General features: G+C 38.0%; 2 protein-coding genes across 2 annotated transcripts; one reads left to right on the top strand and one right to left on the bottom strand.

The window, feature by feature from the left end:
* The first annotated feature begins 73 nt into the window (after positions 1–73).
* On the top strand, positions 74–3,569 carry LOC139976940 (ubiquitin-ribosomal protein eL40 fusion protein). Its single transcript, XM_071985829.1, has 5 exons — positions 74–114; positions 843–962; positions 1,920–2,006; positions 2,601–2,703; positions 3,306–3,569. The coding sequence occupies exons 2-5, from the start codon at positions 860–862 to the stop codon at positions 3,397–3,399; spliced, it is 387 nt and encodes a 128-aa protein (XP_071841930.1). The 5' UTR covers positions 74–114; positions 843–859; the 3' UTR covers positions 3,400–3,569.
* A 1,117-nt stretch (positions 3,570–4,686) lies between these two features.
* On the bottom strand, positions 4,687–13,926 carry LOC139976938 (uncharacterized). The gene is made up of 7 exons (XM_071985827.1): positions 13,718–13,926; positions 12,472–12,668; positions 11,048–11,599; positions 9,977–10,093; positions 8,912–9,032; positions 7,652–7,842; positions 4,687–6,938 (listed from the first exon to the last, which is right to left on the bottom strand). The coding sequence occupies exons 1-7, from the start codon at positions 13,816–13,818 to the stop codon at positions 6,763–6,765; spliced, it is 1,455 nt and encodes a 484-aa protein (XP_071841928.1). The 5' UTR covers positions 13,819–13,926; the 3' UTR covers positions 4,687–6,762.
* Between the last annotated feature and the right edge of the window lie 4,856 nt (positions 13,927–18,782).

The raw sequence follows: 18,782 nt of genomic DNA, 5'->3' as shown, positions 1-18,782 counted from the left end.
GTTTTGTTTTTCTTCTAAGTTAGATTCACTTGCGAAGGCACTCGAATTTGATTTTGACCTTACCGGCAAATCTGCTTAGCGCCCTCTTTTACGTTAGCAATCTGCATGAGTAACGTAAGATAACGTCGCTAATTTTCTTCACGTTTTGTTGCTTTTAAAACGTAACAAATTAAGTTAATCACTACTCTGAACTACATAAGGAAGGTTTTTTCTTAGTAAAATCACCAGTACTTGTAATTTGTCTTCAGTTTTCACTGAGTTTATGTCTGTAACTTACTGCACGTGTCAACGATGCTTGCCACTGTGTAAATCATATCCTTACAGTATTAGGGATACAGTAAGCCTAGCCAATAACTTGGTTACGTGATACCCATCAGTGTACACAGTACAGTAAATGAAGGCTATGCTTACACGTTTTGTAGACTAAGCATGTATAGTAGGCTAGATTAAGGTAACCAGACGTCCCGGATTAAAAGTGTTGCCGGGAATGCCTCCAGATTTCATGTACTGTCACTGATCATTCTCAAATTTGTAAGAAGACCCCAAAAAATTGTAAACTGATTTTTTTCCCCTTCAAATTCTAAGAGAATGTTCTGCAGAAAAGGATTGTGAGCATTAGACCACCAGTCTTGAAACATAGCAGCCCTCTAAAAATCCCTTAAAACTTATGATATAGAGAAGAAATTACCCCTTTATGTCAACAGTGGGGTCAATACCCATATTCCCAAACTTTCTGGGGGGGGGGGGGAGGACAGGCTTAGACTAGCTTACATGCATACGAGCTAGTACGAAAATGGTTTACACATTTGTTTTCCATTTTTATCCATTTTCACTGATATTAGGAATCAAGTGCAGAAAGATGCAGATCTTTGTAAAGACCCTTACGGGGAAAACCATCACCCTTGAGGTGGAACCCTCGGATACCATCGAGAATGTCAAGTCCAAGATTCAGGACAAGGAAGGTAAAATTATTGTGTACATGACAACATGTAAATAAAATAGCTTTATGCATTAATTTTGGTCAATTTTCGATGTAATTTACTGCAAAAAATTTCATACCGATGCAATTTACTTACATGAATAAGCCTAGGCCTGGTCTTGTTTCATTTCCAAATAATATAGAATGAATAACAACATTTGAAAGTTTCCTTTCTAGATTTAATGTATGGGACACGACAGTGTTCTGTGTTTGATAAAATTATTAATAACCCGAGCTCTTAGTTGAGATTGGGTAGTATCCATTTATTTGTTTACAAAGACCATATGGCTTTATCAAAATGTAAAATTCATCTTTAAATGGATTTGCAAATGGCAGCTTTCCTGTCGTAAAATTTCACTGAGATTAGGATTGCAGTTGATCAAACTAGGGCGCCCTTCAAGATTTCATCATCGTTACATCACCCAGACATAAATCATATGTCCATAAAAACAAATTGGAAACTTGCAACCTTGTTTGCTTTTGCTACTGCATATGTATAGTTATGACTATTCATAACCTTCATTGCGATGGAAGAATTTAGCGTCCATCCAAACGTCTATCAAAGTCAATTCAAGAAGCTGCTCTTTCGATCGTAGAAATATAAACAAAATCATTTTGGAAAGTAAAGCAATTGTTGGTTTTTGTTTCATGTTTTATATCTTCTCTGGCAAAAAAATGTAATCAAGGTTGTAAGTTATTTCTAATTTAAGATGCAGAAATTTAATCTTACATTTTTTTTCAAAGCAGTTTGATTTTGAGAAGTATGTTGTCATTGAAGGTTTTATTTGAGTCTCTCATAGTTATTTTGTTGCTGTTTCACATGCAGCTGCCCCTATTCACAGTACTTCTATAAGGGTCGGTGAAAGACATATGAAACACAGAGATCAACTGCAGACCTTAGCTCTGTATTAAGGTTCAATCTTTTTCCATTCCTCTTCAGGTATTCCTCCCGACCAACAGAGATTGATCTTTGCTGGCAAACAGCTGGAAGATGGCCGAACTCTTTCAGATTACAACATCCAGAAAGGTGATGAAAATCAAGTCATGTTTAACAGTGTAATCCCATCAAAATTTCAAAATGTATTGAAATATTATCTTTGTTGCCTTAAAAGCAAAAGAATTTTGGGGCTTTTTTTCAGGCAAAAAAATGTCAGTGAATCAATACTATCAAATAAGGGTGGATGTGTGGTAGTGTCTGGAAAAAAAGCAAAGTCGCAGGTCCTTTTAATCTCGCATTTGTAGCCATGCTGGTGTAATATTTCCACGGTGTTAGGTGGGCAGGCACCTTCTCATGTGTAACCTCAAGGTTGGGTACAAAACTTAACTTCAAAATAGTAGAAATCCTGTGGAAAAATGCACATGTCTCAATAAAATGTGATTGTAGGGGCCTATCATAACTGAAAGAGACAAGTTCAGCCATCATGTTAGACGTCGATTTGTGCATGTCGATGATGGAATGCATACTTTGCCATTTCATGGAATAAGCAATATACTGAAGAAAGTTACATTCTCGTCTAAGAAAGTCTTTTTTCAAAGTAGCCAAGTGTTAAGAGCTCAGGAATTCTGTTATTCTGACAGCAGTTTGAAATGTTCAATTTTTTCCTCAAATCTAACATCACAGAGTCTACACTTCATCTGGTTCTTCGTCTCCGTGGAGGTGTCATCGAGCCTTCCCTTCGTGTCCTGGCCCAGAAATACAACTGCGAGAAGATGATCTGCCGAAGGTGAGCTATGTGAACTTTGATGGGGAAACATTCATGATCAAGTAATGTATTAATGGGAAAGACCTAACAATATATATTACCTCATGAAAACCTTACATAGTGATCATTTATTCTGCCTTGTAGTCCAGTGGAACAGGGTAATGAGTAAGTAAAGTTGTACATACTGTGCTACATGAAGTTCTCACCCCAGGGTTGGGGGGGGGCGTAAGTAGTTGATATGGCAGTTAGAGAAGGTATGCCAGGAATACGGGTTAGATGAATATTTATGTGTGAGTAGAAGTAGCCCCTACTTTACACTCATGGTACCCTAGACACCACAGGTGGGGAAGGTGCGACCTGTGGCAGAAGTTGCTACGCCCTGCAAATTTTGCAAATGCTGCTCGCACAACCCTTGAATATTGGAGCAAGGTTTACACCCAGCCAAACATCAACTGGAACAATGAATGACCGAAATGCAAAACATTCAACTGTGTTGATTTTGTATAAATATGTATTATAGCAGTTTTATAGGGCAACTTTTTAAGGATAATTGAAAAATCAAAACCTGGCCCAAGAAATTAAGAGGTAATGTAAATATTGAATTCTTGTTTCTATTTTTCCAGATGTTACGCTCGTCTTCACCCTCGTGCAACCAACTGCAGGAAGAAGAAGTGCGGCCATTCTAATGACCTTCGACCCAAGAAGAAGTTGAAGTAAATCAAACTTTTTTCCAGCATATCCTTGGACTGGGCTCTCCCTTGGCCGTTTATAAAATAACTCTTTTACTAATAATCAAGTACAAAATATTGTCACAACCTGTTGAAAAGATGTGTGAAGCTTCAACGCCTTCAGTTTAAATAATACATAGAGAGCTCAGTACAAAGAAACATTTGTGTCGTACTTATTGGTGTCTTATTATTGCAGTCTGCTTACTTTTAATCTCATAGTCAAGGTTGGTCATTTGACACAGGTTTGACCAAACATGAAGAAAATTGCAGGGAATAATTGTGAAAATGTACCCTTGTTTACAAATCTTTCATTCTCAGCCCTAATCCATAGCCCCCCTCCAGCCCTACCACCACTCACACGTCAGATAAGAATCTCATCCTTGGACATTCCCAATGTACGAAACATTTCGTACAAAATCTGAAGGGTTTCCCCAAGGGTCATTTATGGAGGACTTCTATGCCTAATGAAAGTTTGGGTAGGGGATTACATGGGGCTTTCCATCTCATTATCTACTTGGTCGTTCCATTGACAGTTAACATTTAAATGTACACTGGTTGCTAAGGAAGGGAGGCTTGTCAATATTGACTATTTCTCAGTCATAAAGAATATGTCGCTGATGTACCTCTCCCCACTTCATTCATTGAGACGGACATCTCAAGATCATCTGCAGGGCCATGCTAGATGTGAACCCTTCTAATGACGATCTTTAATATTAACTCCTAGAGGTAGGTGAGGAGAAACCCAAGGACAAGGAGAGCCATTGTTACCTGAAATGTTGCTTGAATGTGAAACATGAAAATTTCAACTAATAATCACGATCCTAGACGTTGGGTGGAGACCACTACATTTAACACCAAACAGCTTCTGATAACCACTTTGTATGGTTCCTTGCGAGACGTGGGAGACTGTGGCTTGCATGTGGGGGTGGGCATTGTCAGTCAGGGGAGTGGTTTAGTTGGGAGGAGGGGGGAATGGTAGTCTTGTCTTTCTACATTCGACAGGGGTATTAGACCAAGTGAACATCGACCTTTAAAATCCTATCTATGCCATTGGTAAGAAAGGGAACCCTAGACCACCAGGCTGCTGTGTCTAGGAGAAGTATTATTTTAAGAGTAATACTACAACCGCATCATGCTGTTTGCTAGGAAATACAAAGGGAAACTCGGTAGTGAGGATTAGGAGTTTGATTAAATATGATGTCAACATTGTTTCATGTGGAAGGAAAATGTACATGCTTCTACCTCTTATCACCACCCATGGTATTAAACAAAGGAAAATTGTATTCTTTGTATTTAAACGATGTATTTTACAAATACTCATATAGGAACAGAAACATCTCAACAAGTTGGATGTGAAACATTTTCTGCTTCTAAATGTTACATTATTTTGCTACAGAATAACAGGCTTTTGATTGGCTAAATGTCACAAATAGTACTGTGTAGCTAAAGAAATATACTCAATTTGTCCATTCCTGTAACCGATACCAACACCAGTAATAGCTAGCATACCTCTGGCAGTTCCTTACCGAAAATATCAGAGCCTGACATTTAAAATTACATACTGAGTCTGAGTAAGTCAAAAGTATTCAACTCCCATTTTGATATCTTCTTCCGTTACTGAGATAATAAAATTTGGAAATTTATTCAGTTCATGTGGGTAAATACTTTGTCAACTTTTTCAATGATGCAATTAGGATTCCTCCTGAACTGAAATCATTCTTAACATTATGAGTTTAACCTGGTTAGCCCTCGCTTGGGTTATACCCCGGCAAAAACGGAGTAACCAACGCAGTAACCAAATGTGTTTTCCTTATCTAAGCTAATGAAGCAGCTGCAGTAGGAATAAACTTTCACAAAAGAGCATGAGGAGACAGATGCGCCAGACATCATTGGTTTCTTCGTAGCTCACGTGATACCCCGAAAATTGTTGTTTACTTCTTGGTATAAACCAAACGAGGGCTAACCAGGTTAAACTTGTAATGTACCTTTGATGAAGTCATTGGATCACACCATACCATCACAATATAACTTCTTTTCATACAGTTGAATCATTTTCCATGGTCTATATTCAAATTCAATTTGAAGGAATACAAAAGGTGGCATACTCCTATTAGAGTCTATATCCATCCGCTCGATTGTTCTCCTTCAGGAAAAGTGCCAAAAAGCAGCAGGAGAACATCTTTTTTGACCTGTTATCAATCATGATCTAGTTTTTTGTGGCTTGCATGTTGAAGAGCATGAATGGAAGAACATGTGATGAGAAAATTGGGTCAATTGAGGCAATTTTAGACCCCTTTAGGCCTCCCAGGAGCAGCGTAGGAAATTTGTTTACCACTGAGTGAAGAGGTCTGTTTACAAGTGACGAAAACTTCCGGCTCGGATAGCAAAAAATCTACATGGTCATGATGGTCATGGTACGGAAAATTGATGGTGCCATGAAAGGCCAATTTGTCAGCTATCCGGTGATGGGTAGCCTTTAGCTAATGAAAACTTCTATCTAGACTTAGAAACCACATTACTTTTGTGATTTAGTGTGCAAGTCAATGGGGCATTTAATGGGCATATGCTACCATCTGCTGTGGTCCATGTACAACATCACACTTTTTCTCAACAAACAAACAAGCTATGAAACTGTATGAAACTGTCAGATCAATGTGCGTTGGTTAAGTAGCTCTGTATTATATATGTTTTAGATCTTAGATTTCTTTATAACTGCAACGCTACAAATTTATAATGATAACTCCACATGTCTAATGTAATATCCCTTCCATATGCTCTCATACTCCATCCAATGACATGCACACAATTTCAATGTTAGGGAAAAGTGGGGGGGGGCAGGGAAGGAGGGGCCAAATTGCAAATTTCTGCCTAATGAGTTAGGTAGAGGCATGAACCTTTATGGTCAGGCCATAGGCGGATCCAAAATTTATGAAAGAGGAATGTGGCTGTGGTGTCATTGCATGTGCTTCCCATTTAGGGAGTGGAGGCGGGTCCTCAAAAGGTGCAGTTTGAGGCATATTTAGATCATTGATTTTGGGCTTAATGGAAGATTAGGCTAAAAAATACTTTTGAAATTTAAAACATCCCACAAATGAACCTTTCCCCAGACTGACAATGGAGATGAGGGGCTATGGCCTCCAAGCCCCCCCTCCCCTCCTTTGTGAATGTCACTGGCTCCATCCATATTAAAAGAGAAACATCAGTATCAGCAACTGACGTTGGTATATTCCATCTGGTATAGTAATTATATCCCTTCCATAGCCGCAGTATTCAGCTCATAGAAGGAACCCAATGTCAGCATTAGAACCGCAAACTCGTTTGTTCCATCTGGCATACATCTAATTCAGTTTTCCTACATATCTTCGACGCTCCATTTATATTTAACCTCTTGCATGGCCTTGTTGTTGGCTGTCCTTGCAAAATATTTCTTTTCAAATCCATTTGATCTGTTGACACCGTCCCATCTGTAGCCAGGTGGAATCTTAAACCTATTAGGCTGTGGAGCTGGTCCTCTGTACTTTGGTTTCTCTGTGTGAGAAAGAATTATACATCATCATAGAATGGAAAACTCCCTGGGTCACGACAAAATCCTTAACCAACGAAAATCTAAGAATTTATAAATATGAACCAGTGAATAACAATTTACTAAATGTGATATATAATGATCAAACCCTACCCTGTGATACACCCCCTGAAACCTGGTCCTCTCAGACGACCATTCAAAAGTTTTAAGGAGAACACAAGCTGCAAACCACAATTCTGCCAAACTGTCCAGTCCAAATGAACTTTCAAAAGTAACAAGTATGTTTTGCTATTAAAACAAAACATGAAATTTGACTAACTCATTCCATCTGAAGACCTTACATGTAAATTATATAACTTGCCCAATTTTCATGCACTTTGAGAATGACATGTTATAAGAATCTTGTTAATAAGCTTGACCAGGCATGCTTCATTTCAAATAATCAAGTAAATATAGACATTATTGATTGCTACTTGCATTTGCTTACACTAAAATATACAAAAAACTACTGTCTAGAATTTTTGATCAAATTCATCACATTCTCACTCATTACTTTGTTGATCCAATCTAAAAGGGTGTCTTATCTTCATAAATTTCAATTATATTAATTAAGTGTAAATATTTGGGAAAGTTTAGAAAAATTTGTTGACAATCCCAATAATCAGTTGTACTCAAACTGACCCAAAATGAACATCCTCTTAACTAAACCGTTTAATACCTTTGATTCCTGCAAGCTCCCTCTCCTTGGTTTTCTTTTTCCTGAGCATGGCCAGCATGGGATCGCCGTCTCTCTCCTGCTCCTTGAGGAAGGCATCCAGATCTCTATCATTCTCGTATCGTGCCAGAGGTTTAGCCATTTCCTTGACAGCATCCTCCACAGACTGATCCTGCCTCTCTTTCTGTGCCATTCTACCAGATTTGGGAAGACGAGGAGAGAGATTCAAACAATGACCGTTAATTGTTTCAACTAGACGACTTGTTGCCAATTTCAAGGTTTCTAACAGCACATGACTTTAAGAGGTGTAATCTAGCTAGGCTTAGTTATTCACGTTGGTTGAAAAATTAACAGACAAAAAAAGGGGGGTATTGTGCGGGTTACTGGACAAGATTTTTATTCGTTGAGAAAGACGTAATATATCAGAATAAGGGCTGAGGTTAGAACTGGTGGATAGAAACTAAAACTTCGCAGACTTTCAGCAGCATATTGTTCATGTAAATTTGTACAAAATAGAGTGTCTCATTTCATTTATTAAAACAAGTATAAATAGCAAATATATAGCAAGAAAAAAAGGGTTTCAAAGACCTATCAAATATCAAAAATGTAATAAAACAATTTAGATATATATGTACAAATAGTAAGTAAGATTCTTGAAAAGGTTAGCACATAAAATGAATAAACAATGACTGAAATTATATTAAACGTTGTAAATGATCAGACTGGATGAATATTGCAGCATGATAAATGAAGGAATTCCTGTAGAGTTGAATTCTGAATTTTGGCAAGATATATGGATTTCTGAGGTATCTGCTGGATTTAATCAACAGGCCCCCGTAAGTGGGACATGCAATGGGTGGTTTTTGTCATTCCTAACTTTGTCCGTCATTCTGACGAAGTCACTCCTAGCAGCTGCATTCACAATTTCTCTGAATGACTGGTAATCTATATTCATTTACATGTGACGTTTACTTAAGAACTTTATCATTCTATTCTTATCTCTCCATTATATGGAGTGGTAACAGTTGCTAGATGTTGCCTACTCGATTGTTACTTACTTTTATTCTACCAGATAGGATCTATAGTTTAAATGTTCATGGAACTGTACTTAAAAGCAACCATGTAAGATGTCATGAGATGAGAAAATAAAATAGCTTCTGCTGAGGATTTGATAGAGGCCTTGCCAGCTTTTCAACTCAGTACAGCCTCTAATACTTCACTATTTCTAAAATTTCAATTTATAAATCAAAAGGCATATCTCACCCTTTTCCCCACTCTAGAAATTGTTCATTTTCTTTAGCTTTCTTGGCAGCAGCTTCCTTTGCCTCTTCTTTCTCTTTCGCAAGATCTCTCTTCTTTCCGGCTTTGTCTCTAAAAATAGTTGCTATCGACAAAAACAAACAAAAAACAAACAAAAATGAGTATTTTATACCCACCCAAACCTTTAAACTATAGTGCAGGAAAAGAGGTATAATCATTATTACCTGTCACAAATCAAAAGAAAACACTAAACAAGCCAAAAACCTGTTACTTTCAAACAGTCAATATGGAGATGGCGTTTCAAATGGTGAGTGTCTGTATTTATGAACAGTCTGAACATCACTGTTCATGGTCTGCCAGGGATCAATCGGTACATGACTTTAGCTTAACTCAAGCGATATATATTGTACAACCAGTGAACAGTTAGATTTCAATGGTGATTCCTTCATTCTCATTAAGCCTCCCACTAATACCCAAACAACACTTCTTTACCTGAAGTTTTATCCAAGGCCTCATTCTACATAGACCTACTTACTGAGCCTTCTTGTCCTCTTCTACTTACCACAACCACCCCTCCCAACCCTCATCACAAATGGACCTCCTCTTCTTCCTCTTCTCTCTTTTTAAGCAAGGCCTCAGTAACTTATCAGCCGATTGATTCAGGCAGAGCCTGCCACTTTTCACCAATTGCTCTGACAAGCCAATATTGCAGCCTACTACAGGTCTTTAATAACCCTGGTTGGCTAAAAGTTCTTCCATAAACCCTAATTATTTCCTTACCTGAACTACAAGCTTCTATTAACTTACCAACTTTCTACCACCCACCAAACCCCCCTCCTCACTTCCTCTCACAAGGCCTAGGCTTATTTGAATCTTCACCCTGGCCTCATCACCCATACAGTACTTGAAAGTTGCTGTCTTACTTCTTCCTACAATCAGCCATTAACTTCAAAGAGAAAGCTTTTTCCCCTCTGCTAGCCTCTTTCCTCCATTGACCACTCATGTTCAAGTCCCCCTCTCCGAACCCCCCCCCCTATTTTTTCTTTTACAATTTAAACTCTTGCTTACCTGAATTTTTACCCAAGTCCTCATCGCCCATTGCTTCAAAGAGTCTGTCTTGCCTTCTTCGGTTTGCTTCATTCTCCTTTTTAAGAGTCTTGGCATCCTGCAGACCAGCTTTGTGCCCTGTCAATAAAGGAATAAAGTTTTAAAGTCAGATGGAGACCAGATATTTTCAAGTTAACCTTTCTTTGCGGGCTGGATCGAAATCTCTCGTGCGCGAGATGTGGCCCACAGGCTAAGAGAATCCCTGGTTTACATTAAATCAGTACTCAAACTCAGAAGTCCACTTTGTCTTTTCATTCTAAAAGTTCATAGCTGTCATTTAATTGAATTTAGAAATCCTTTGTTTGATTTTGTACTGGATATACACAAACTAAAATTGTAACAGTATCAATTGGCACGAGTTGCTTTCAACTTTTGCTGAATTTGCTGAATTTTTCCACATTAGAGAACAGTTTGTTCCTTCACTCTCCCCTGAAAGCTAATCCCACACCCCATCTCTTTCCCAAACTCTTTTCATGTTATAAGGGACCATATTTTTATATAATTTGGAATCAGATTATCCCAAAGCTTACGTTCAAGTTTTTTCCCCTCTACAGAAGTAGGTTCATCTTGCAGTTTTAAACATGAGTTCAATGCTCATGAGTCAATTGGGGGGCAAACAATCGTGGTTTACACTTCACAACAGAACATTACAAGAAGTGCAGTGTTTAATAGAATATGAGAAAATGACTTCAACTCCCTAACCAGGGGAACATACTTTGACGGAGCCATGGTCAAATCAGCTAGATCCATTTATACCACTGGTACATTAGGACACACAAACTAACTCACATTGTAGACTTGTGGTTTATTGACCATCGCAAGGTCACACAAACTTTTCTGTGATTACCTAAACAGTGTGTAACTTACTAATAAGGAGCAGCCAATTTTTTTTTCTACCCATACAGTGCTGTGAGATAGACTGAGGGTTGTTGAATTTGGTGTCAAATTGTCAATATTAAATAGCTTGATCAAAGTGGCACAGTGTTCACACTTTCTACCAATAACCAAGCTGATTAAGCAGCTCTAAATTACCTGAGAGAGTCTTCTTCATCTTTCCACTTTTATCCAAAACATTTCTCGTCGGAGACAAATCTGAGTCCGATTCTTCCCGTCTTCTATCTCCTCTCTTTCTTTGACCTTTCCTTTCATTGTTCGACTGTCTACTTTTTCTGACTGACCTCTCGGGTGAAAGGTCGCTGCCGGACATATCCTGTTTCTTAGACCTCCTAGGAGAGAGGTCGCTATCTGAATCATGTCTAACCTTTGACCTCCTGGGTGATAGGTCGCTATCAGAGTCATGCCTCTTTCTAGTTCTGAGAGGTGAAAGGTCACCATCTGAGTCTTGTCTATTTTTGGACCTCTGAGGTGAGAGGTCACTATCTGAATCATGCCTCTTATTCTTATTCCTCGCGGGTGAAAGGTCGACATCTGAATCATGTCTATTTCTCGACCTGAGCGGTGAAAGGTCTTCATTTGACCCATTTGTGTTCTTTGACCTCAGAGGTGAATGGTCACTGTCAGAGTCATGTCTTGTCTTCTTCAATGAAGTCTGCTGGCTGCCGCTGGAGTTATTCTGTTCTTCATCTGTAAAGAAATTGAACACAGTCTGATAGATATCAAGCAGTCTATGTCCTAGCTTTTGCAAAAACACCACTATGTACTTTATGGTTCCTGAGACACCTGTGCTTTAGAATGAAACCCTTTGACACATGTTGTATGGCTTAGTATTGGTGACATAGCTTCATGAGAAATGATTTTTCACAACAGACAGAGCTTAGTATTGGTCTTTAAATTTACATTTGGAATGTTTCCACTTAAAAAAAAGAATTTCTTCCAACTTTTTCAAGTGCTATTGAACTGCATGTGCTGCAGGCTAACAGAAAACTTGAATCAATCAAATTCAGGTTCAAACTTTGCTCATGCTCATGTTTTCCTTCAGTCAATATTGAGAGTCATGATGGGATAAGGAGCTGTTATCCTCTATTTAGTTGTGACTAGATATGAGATTATGTCACCATTCCAACTGTGATTTGAGTTGTGCCAATAAACGTTTATTCTCATCCATGTATGTAATGATTCTGTTTCCACTAATCCTACCCCTTCTTACACCCCTTCTTACACCCCTTCTTACACCCCTTCTTACACCCCTTCTTACACCCCTTCTCTGCAGACCCTCTCACTCCTTTTTCAACCGTTGCTCTGTTCTCACTACCCACCTACTTGTAAATCTGGAGATATTGTCACAGATTTTACTCCAATAAAAAACTTTCTAAGCCACAGATTGTGTATATATACTGTACTGCACTGTATATTGTAAAGACAGTTACATGTACCTCTTTCTAAGCCCACAGATTTGTGTATGTACTGTACATTGTAAAGACAGTTACATGGCATTCTTTCTAAGCCCAAAGGTGTGTGTATGTACTGCACAATATTGTAAAGACAGTAACATGTACCTCTTTTATCTTTTAACATTTTCCACTTGTTACTCTGTCGATATTCCTCTATTCGTTGATCTTCTTCTGGCCTCTCATCAACGACACCAGCTACTGTGGGTGCATCATCATATAGTTCTTCCTCTACCTTCTCTACTGTTTCCTCACTTGGTGCCAAACTTTTGATGTCCACGTCATCATCAACAATAACCATAGTCCTTCAAGAAAACATAAAGATATATGATTTTTTTCCACTCTAACAAATTAAATTGAGTTAATGAAAATGGTCGCTTTGATTGCACATGACAAATCATTTTGCCCAAAAAATCACATGAAAGACCATCATTGTAAGTATGTTTCTTGTTCAGTGAGTGATTGAGTATTGCATATGATATTACTGTTGCCTCTTAAATGCCCTAATTCTAACCTAGGAGTAAAAATTTCCTATATAGTTAAGCTTGATTTCATGTTTTCCTCCTAATGAAGGGAGTACCTTAAATATCTGATATTGCATCACAAAGTGCTATGCAAAATAGTCAAATTACTACACAAGTACAATGATGCAGAGCAGTTGTGTACCCAGGGGCCGTAGTTTTATATAAGAGACAAATTCAGAGCTTTTAAAACTGCTTCACAACCTTAGAGAACTAAATTATTCCCTGATTACTTAGGTAAATTTTAATTACTTTAAAGCCTAGGCTACACTTAGTATCTGTATCATATCATAAAAAAGTATTTTTAAAATACTAAACTACAGTTTTAGAAATCGATCACACAAAAATGCGTACATGAACCAAGATCTGTGTCAGCCTCATTCAGACTTACCCATTCAACACTGACAACAGTGCCGGCTATAGCCTAATGGGAATAATTTACTACGTAATTATATCAGGCAAAGGCTAAGCGTAACCCCTTAACTTACTACTAGGCCTACTTTGAATCCAACTTATAGCGAAACTGCTATAGCCTAGATATATATATATATATATATATATATATATATATATATATATATATATATATATATATATATATATATATATACAAAATCATTATGACAGATAATTTCACTGTGACTAGACGCTCAAGTGGGATGCTTGTCAATTTAGTGGCTGCATGCATGGCCTAACTCAACTGCCATTAGACACGGCGTAACGCTTGCAATTAGTACAACAATCTGAGCCTGGCATGAAGTTCGCGGAATGGGTGCTAACGTTAGGGTAGTACGATCGCTACGGTGTACGGTTGGTGGGGTTTTGATTCGAACCTTTTCACAACTGGTTGCTTCTTTTTTCGCTTTTTCTTTGGTTTTGAATCCCCTACTGACAAATATCGCTTGAGATATTCCTTTTGGTCGATGGTGGACATCTTGTAATTAAACGTTTGATCGAGGCTTTCGACGTTTTGACGAATTCCGTCACTGAATCTGTCCAGTAGTATATTTTCTTTTTTTGTGAAAACTAACCAACTCTATGGCAAGCCGTTTGCTAAATTGTTCGCAAATTTTATCATGGCGAAGATATTATCACCAACTAGTTTTTTTCTTTTTTCTTGGACCAAACATTGTCTCATGATATATAACATACGTTCCTGAGCTAAGAAAACTGAATGTAAGAGGATGTAAGGGAAAACTCTGACATAAAAAAAAAACTTGATTGCACATGTTTCCCCTACGACTTGGAACAGTTTCCTCCAGTTTGCTTTATTCTCAGTTTCTATTCTGGGCGACTGTTCATGTTGTTTTAAAATTTCAAAAAATAATAGCAGACGTCTGTAAATAAATGGAGATAACGACAAGATAGTGTGACACATCATGAATGACAGTTATGTTTTATATCATAACAAGCCAATTGAAGAAGTTAGCAAATCAATTAGACATATATCCAGGCCTGCAGCGGCAGAAAGTCTGAGTCTCAGGGGCACCGGGCTAACAATTTAAAAACTGGGTTTAAAACTCGTTTCCTGTAACTTGTGAAGTTGTTATTACACATGCATGGTAATTCAAAGTGACTCTTCGTGTCTTCTTTAATGAATAGCTATACTATTGAAATCAATATATTTTAACTAATGTTTTTTGTAAAATAGGTGGTTTAAAGTGGTTGCATTTCTTGTGACAGAATGAACAGATTTATAATTTTTAACTTATGGTGTGGCAGATATCTTTGTGATGAACAAATACCCCAAAACAATTCAGATAGAAGCTGAACCTATATGGAAGGAGGGTATGAGGCGAATGACGGCTTTTATATGCGAGTGCATCGCCCTGGTGTCGCTGTATGAGGGGGGCTGCCCCCCCCCCCCACTTCAAAAGAAAGGACTTAGTCTGAGGCATATTCAACGTTAGTTTAGTTTAGTAGAAATCAAAATAAAATAAAACTGTTAGCAAACTGCTTATCCACTAAAGAGCCTGTGTAAGAGAATGTGTAAAAGTAAGTTGGCCTGACGTTTCGATCCTAGCAGGATCTTCTTCAAAGGCTAAATGACAAATAACAGTAACAGAAGAGACAAAAACAGGCACAGAATACAGACAGGTTAATGAGCATGGTGAACACAAAGAAATAGATGTAGTTTAGTAGAAAAAAAAAGGATCAGTGGGGCGACAATCAAGTCCCCATCAAGGACCCCAATGGGAGAGGGAAAAAGTCGAAAACACCAAAAAAATCAGACCCGATTTCAATGCTTAAAGTACTTGTCCAAAGTATTCTTAAACCCATCCACACTACTTGCAAGTACAACTTTATTTATGAGTATAAATTAAGTCTATATTATATATAGCTCTAAGCGTAAGATTGTGTTAATAATGATACTCGACTTTTTTTCTGTGTGATTGAAAAGGGTGGTCTAACTCTTCTTCTCCAACTGAAAGTAAAAAAAACGTAATGAACATCCCCCCCTCCCCTCCCCGACTGACGATGGAAGTTGGGGGTCATGTCCCAATGCCAGTTTTAGAAATTTCCAATTCATAAGTAATGTCCTGTTTTCAACGCTCAGTCAATAAATACCACTTTCGTGATATACGTACGGAAGCTCACATATATCAAGTAATCTGTCGCTTAAGAGACACCGTAGAATTGATGTCCCACTTTTACCGGTGGAAAACGCAAACACACACTCCGAAAAGTGAAAACTGTGAACCTAATGTTACAATACAACACAGATAAGGTATGATCAGCCTAACATGATTTATCAACACAAAATTCATTATTCTACCATGTTTTACTGCAGCCGAAACAAAACGTCACAAGAAAAGCAACGCTTTGCAGTATTAATATCTTTCTATAGACAGCATCATATGATGGAAATATTGTCAGAACAAGGAGCTGATGAGATCTGAAAATTGGCTCATTTTAATACGGACACCTATAAAGACCATTCATGACATACAGAAGGAAAACCAAGATATACCGGCGTATAGCTTTAAAGCCGTCTGATTCGACGAATAAACTCAATCACTCCACCTGCTTGGTTTTGCACCGATTCTTTGCGGCCGGAATGTCTGAGGTGCGTGTTTGTTTACGTGTTTGTGTGCGTGCGTGTTGGCCTAGCCTGTTATTAAACACCATTATGCAAAATATATCATTTATCGTTTGGTTGCAAATTCATATATGTATTGTATGTGTATTATGCGTCTATATGTTCATAAAGACTTTCATTGATCTCTGTGAGTAATTTGGTGAGGGTGTAAGGGGACAAAAAATCAGATATACCTGAAATATTTATTTGTAATTGTTTTTTCACAGGGCTATGTAAACACGTGTTATATATTTATCGCAAATTTTTCGAACGTTTCATACAGCTTTAAGCTTATTAAAGTTAGGTTCACATCGCAATATATATATAGAGAATTTTGTCAACAAATATTATTATCTTACGTAACAATTATCAAATGTTGTATTTTTTGGGTGATTACTAGCTGAAATAATGTTTCAATTTTAATATCAGTTAATTCATTTTTAAACACATAAATTTAAAATGAGCAATTAACAAACGCTCCGGTCCTTTTCTTATATGCAAAGTAGTTGTTAAATGCAAAGTAGTTGTTAAATGAAAAGTAGTTCTCAGAGAGAGCTGTTGGAAGGTTGTGCAGAGGCAACCCCCACAAACTCTAATACAAACGGACTAAACATCCTACTACCAGAGACAGGATAACCCCCAATGTCTCACCTAACATTGTCACCCAGGCAAATACCACCCCAACACACATCCCCATGACTATAGATAACATCCCCAACCCATGCACGGTCCAGGGGTGTCGCAACTAGCTATTCAAACAAGGTCAGTAAGAATGTCTAGGTTTCCCAAACACTTAGTAATACATCCCGTGTTTGTTTAGAGTGATAATTGAGTTGATAATGTTTGCATAGAAGAAACACGCTTCTTAAAAACAGAACCTAGTTCCTACACTTTCAGTGCACCTTCGGGTAATGCAATGTATAATTTTTTCTAAAGTGATATCTCACGACGTAATCTGATGACGTAATTATCTTTCGTAAATTTCTGTACCCTCTCAAGGGTAAACCTGATACTGTGTCCCCTTACACCCCACCAAATGACACACAGAGAGTCATATAATTCTTTATGAGGAGTGTAATTCTAGATGACCATATAGATGTATAATAATACACACAAATATATATATGAATTTGCAACCAAACAATGATTGATATAGTTTGTGTAATGGTGTTTAAAAACAGGCTAGGCCAACACGCACGCACACAAACACGTAAACAAACACGCACCCCAGACATTCCGGCCGCAGAGAATCGGTACGAATCCAAGCAGGTGGAGTGATTGAGTTTATTCGTCGAATCAGACGGATTTAGAGCTATAAGCATACCTTGGTTTTCCTTCTGTATGTCATGAATGATCTTTATAGGTGTCCGTATGAAAATGAGCCAATTTTCAGATCACATCAGCTCCTTGTTCTGACAATATTTCCATCATATGATGCTGTCTATAGAAAGTTATTAGTACTGCAAAGCGTTGCTTTTCTTGTGACGTTTTGTTTCGGCTGCAGTAAAACATGGCAGAATAATGAATTTTGTGTTGATAAATCATGTTAGGCTGATCATACCTCATCTGTTTTGTATTGTAACATTAGGTTCACAGTTTTCACTTTTCGGAGTGTGTGTTTGCGTTTTCCACCGGTAAAAGTGGGACATCAATTCAACGGTGTCTCTTAAGCGACAAATTACTTGATATATGTGAGCTTGTGCACTCGGCTTCCATACGTATATCACGAAAGTGGTATTTATTAAATGAGCGTTGAAAACATGACATTACTTATGAATTGGAAATTTCTAAAACTGGCATTGGGACATGACCCCCAACTTCCACCGTCAGTAGGGCAGTGGGGGGGGGGGGGGGGGGTGAGGAACAGTGGTTCATTCTTTCTTTCTTTTTTTTACTTTCAGTTGGAGAAGAAGAGTTAGACTCACTGCGAGGGGTGTACACCCCTTTTCAATCACACACAAAAATGTCGACTATTATTATTAGCACGATCTTACGCTTAGAGCTATAACATGGACCTAATTTATACTCATTTTAATATTTAAAATGAGCAATTAACAAACGCTCCGGCCCTCTTCTTATATGCAAAGTAGTTCTCAAAGAGAGATTCCAGAGGTTGGAAGGTTGTGCAGAAACAACCCCCACAAACTATAATACAAACCCAACCAAATATCCTACTAACAGAGACAGGATAACCCCCAATGTTTCACCTAACATGGTCACCCAGGCAAATACCACCCCAACCAACACACATCCCCATGACTATGAGATAAAATCCCTAACCCCATGCACGATCCAGGGGTGTCGCAACCTATTCAAACAAGGTCAGTAAGAATGTCTAGGTTTCCCACACACTTAGTAATATATCCCGTGTTTGTATCGAGTGATAATTGAGTTGATAATGTTTGCATTTGAGAGACACGCTTCTTAAAAACAGAACCTAGTTCCTATACATTACAACTCCCCGTAATGCAATGCATTTTTTTATAAAGTGATATCTCACGACGTAATCTGATGACTTAATTACTATGCGTATCTTTCGTAAATTTTGTGACCCTCTCAAGGGTAAACCTGATTCTGTGTCCCCTTACACTCCCACCAAATTATACACAGCGAGTAATAATTTCTTTATGAGGAGATATAGATGAACCTATAGACGCATAATACCCACACACAGAATGACAATACATACATTAATTTGCAACCAAACAATGAATGATATTTGTTGAATGGTGTTTAAAACAGGATAGGCCGATGCGAACGCACACGAACTCGGAAACACAGACGCACCGCCAAAAGACATTCCGGCAGCAGAGAATCGG

Source organism: Apostichopus japonicus, chromosome 12, assembly GCF_037975245.1.
Source record: "Apostichopus japonicus isolate 1M-3 chromosome 12, ASM3797524v1, whole genome shotgun sequence".
Classification (NCBI taxonomy): domain Eukaryota; kingdom Metazoa; phylum Echinodermata; class Holothuroidea; order Aspidochirotida; family Stichopodidae; genus Apostichopus; species Apostichopus japonicus.
Note: the sequence above shows the minus strand (reverse complement) of the source record. Positions and strands in the feature narration are given on the sequence as shown.

Bases quoted from the DNA above. Each gene is read 5' to 3' on its own strand.
- LOC139976940 (XM_071985829.1), top strand. From the start codon at position 860: ATGCAGATCTTTGTAAAGACCCTTACGGGGAAAACCATCACCCTTGAG. The intron at 963-1,919 runs GTAAAATTATTG...ATTCCTCTTCAG, and splicing joins CAAGATTCAGGACAAGGAAG to GTATTCCTCCCGACCAACAG. The intron at 2,704-3,305 runs GTGAGCTATGTG...CTATTTTTCCAG, and splicing joins GAGAAGATGATCTGCCGAAG to ATGTTACGCTCGTCTTCACC.
- LOC139976938 (XM_071985827.1), bottom strand. From the start codon at position 13,818: ATGTCCACCATCGACCAAAAGGAATATCTCAAGCGATATTTGTCAGTA. The intron at 7,843-8,911 runs GTGAGATATGCC...CAAATCTGGTAG, and splicing joins TTTCTAGAGTGGGGAAAAGG to AATGGCACAGAAAGAGAGGC. The intron at 6,939-7,651 runs GTATTAAACGGT...TTTCTCACACAG, and splicing joins GGAGCTTGCAGGAATCAAAG to AGAAACCAAAGTACAGAGGA.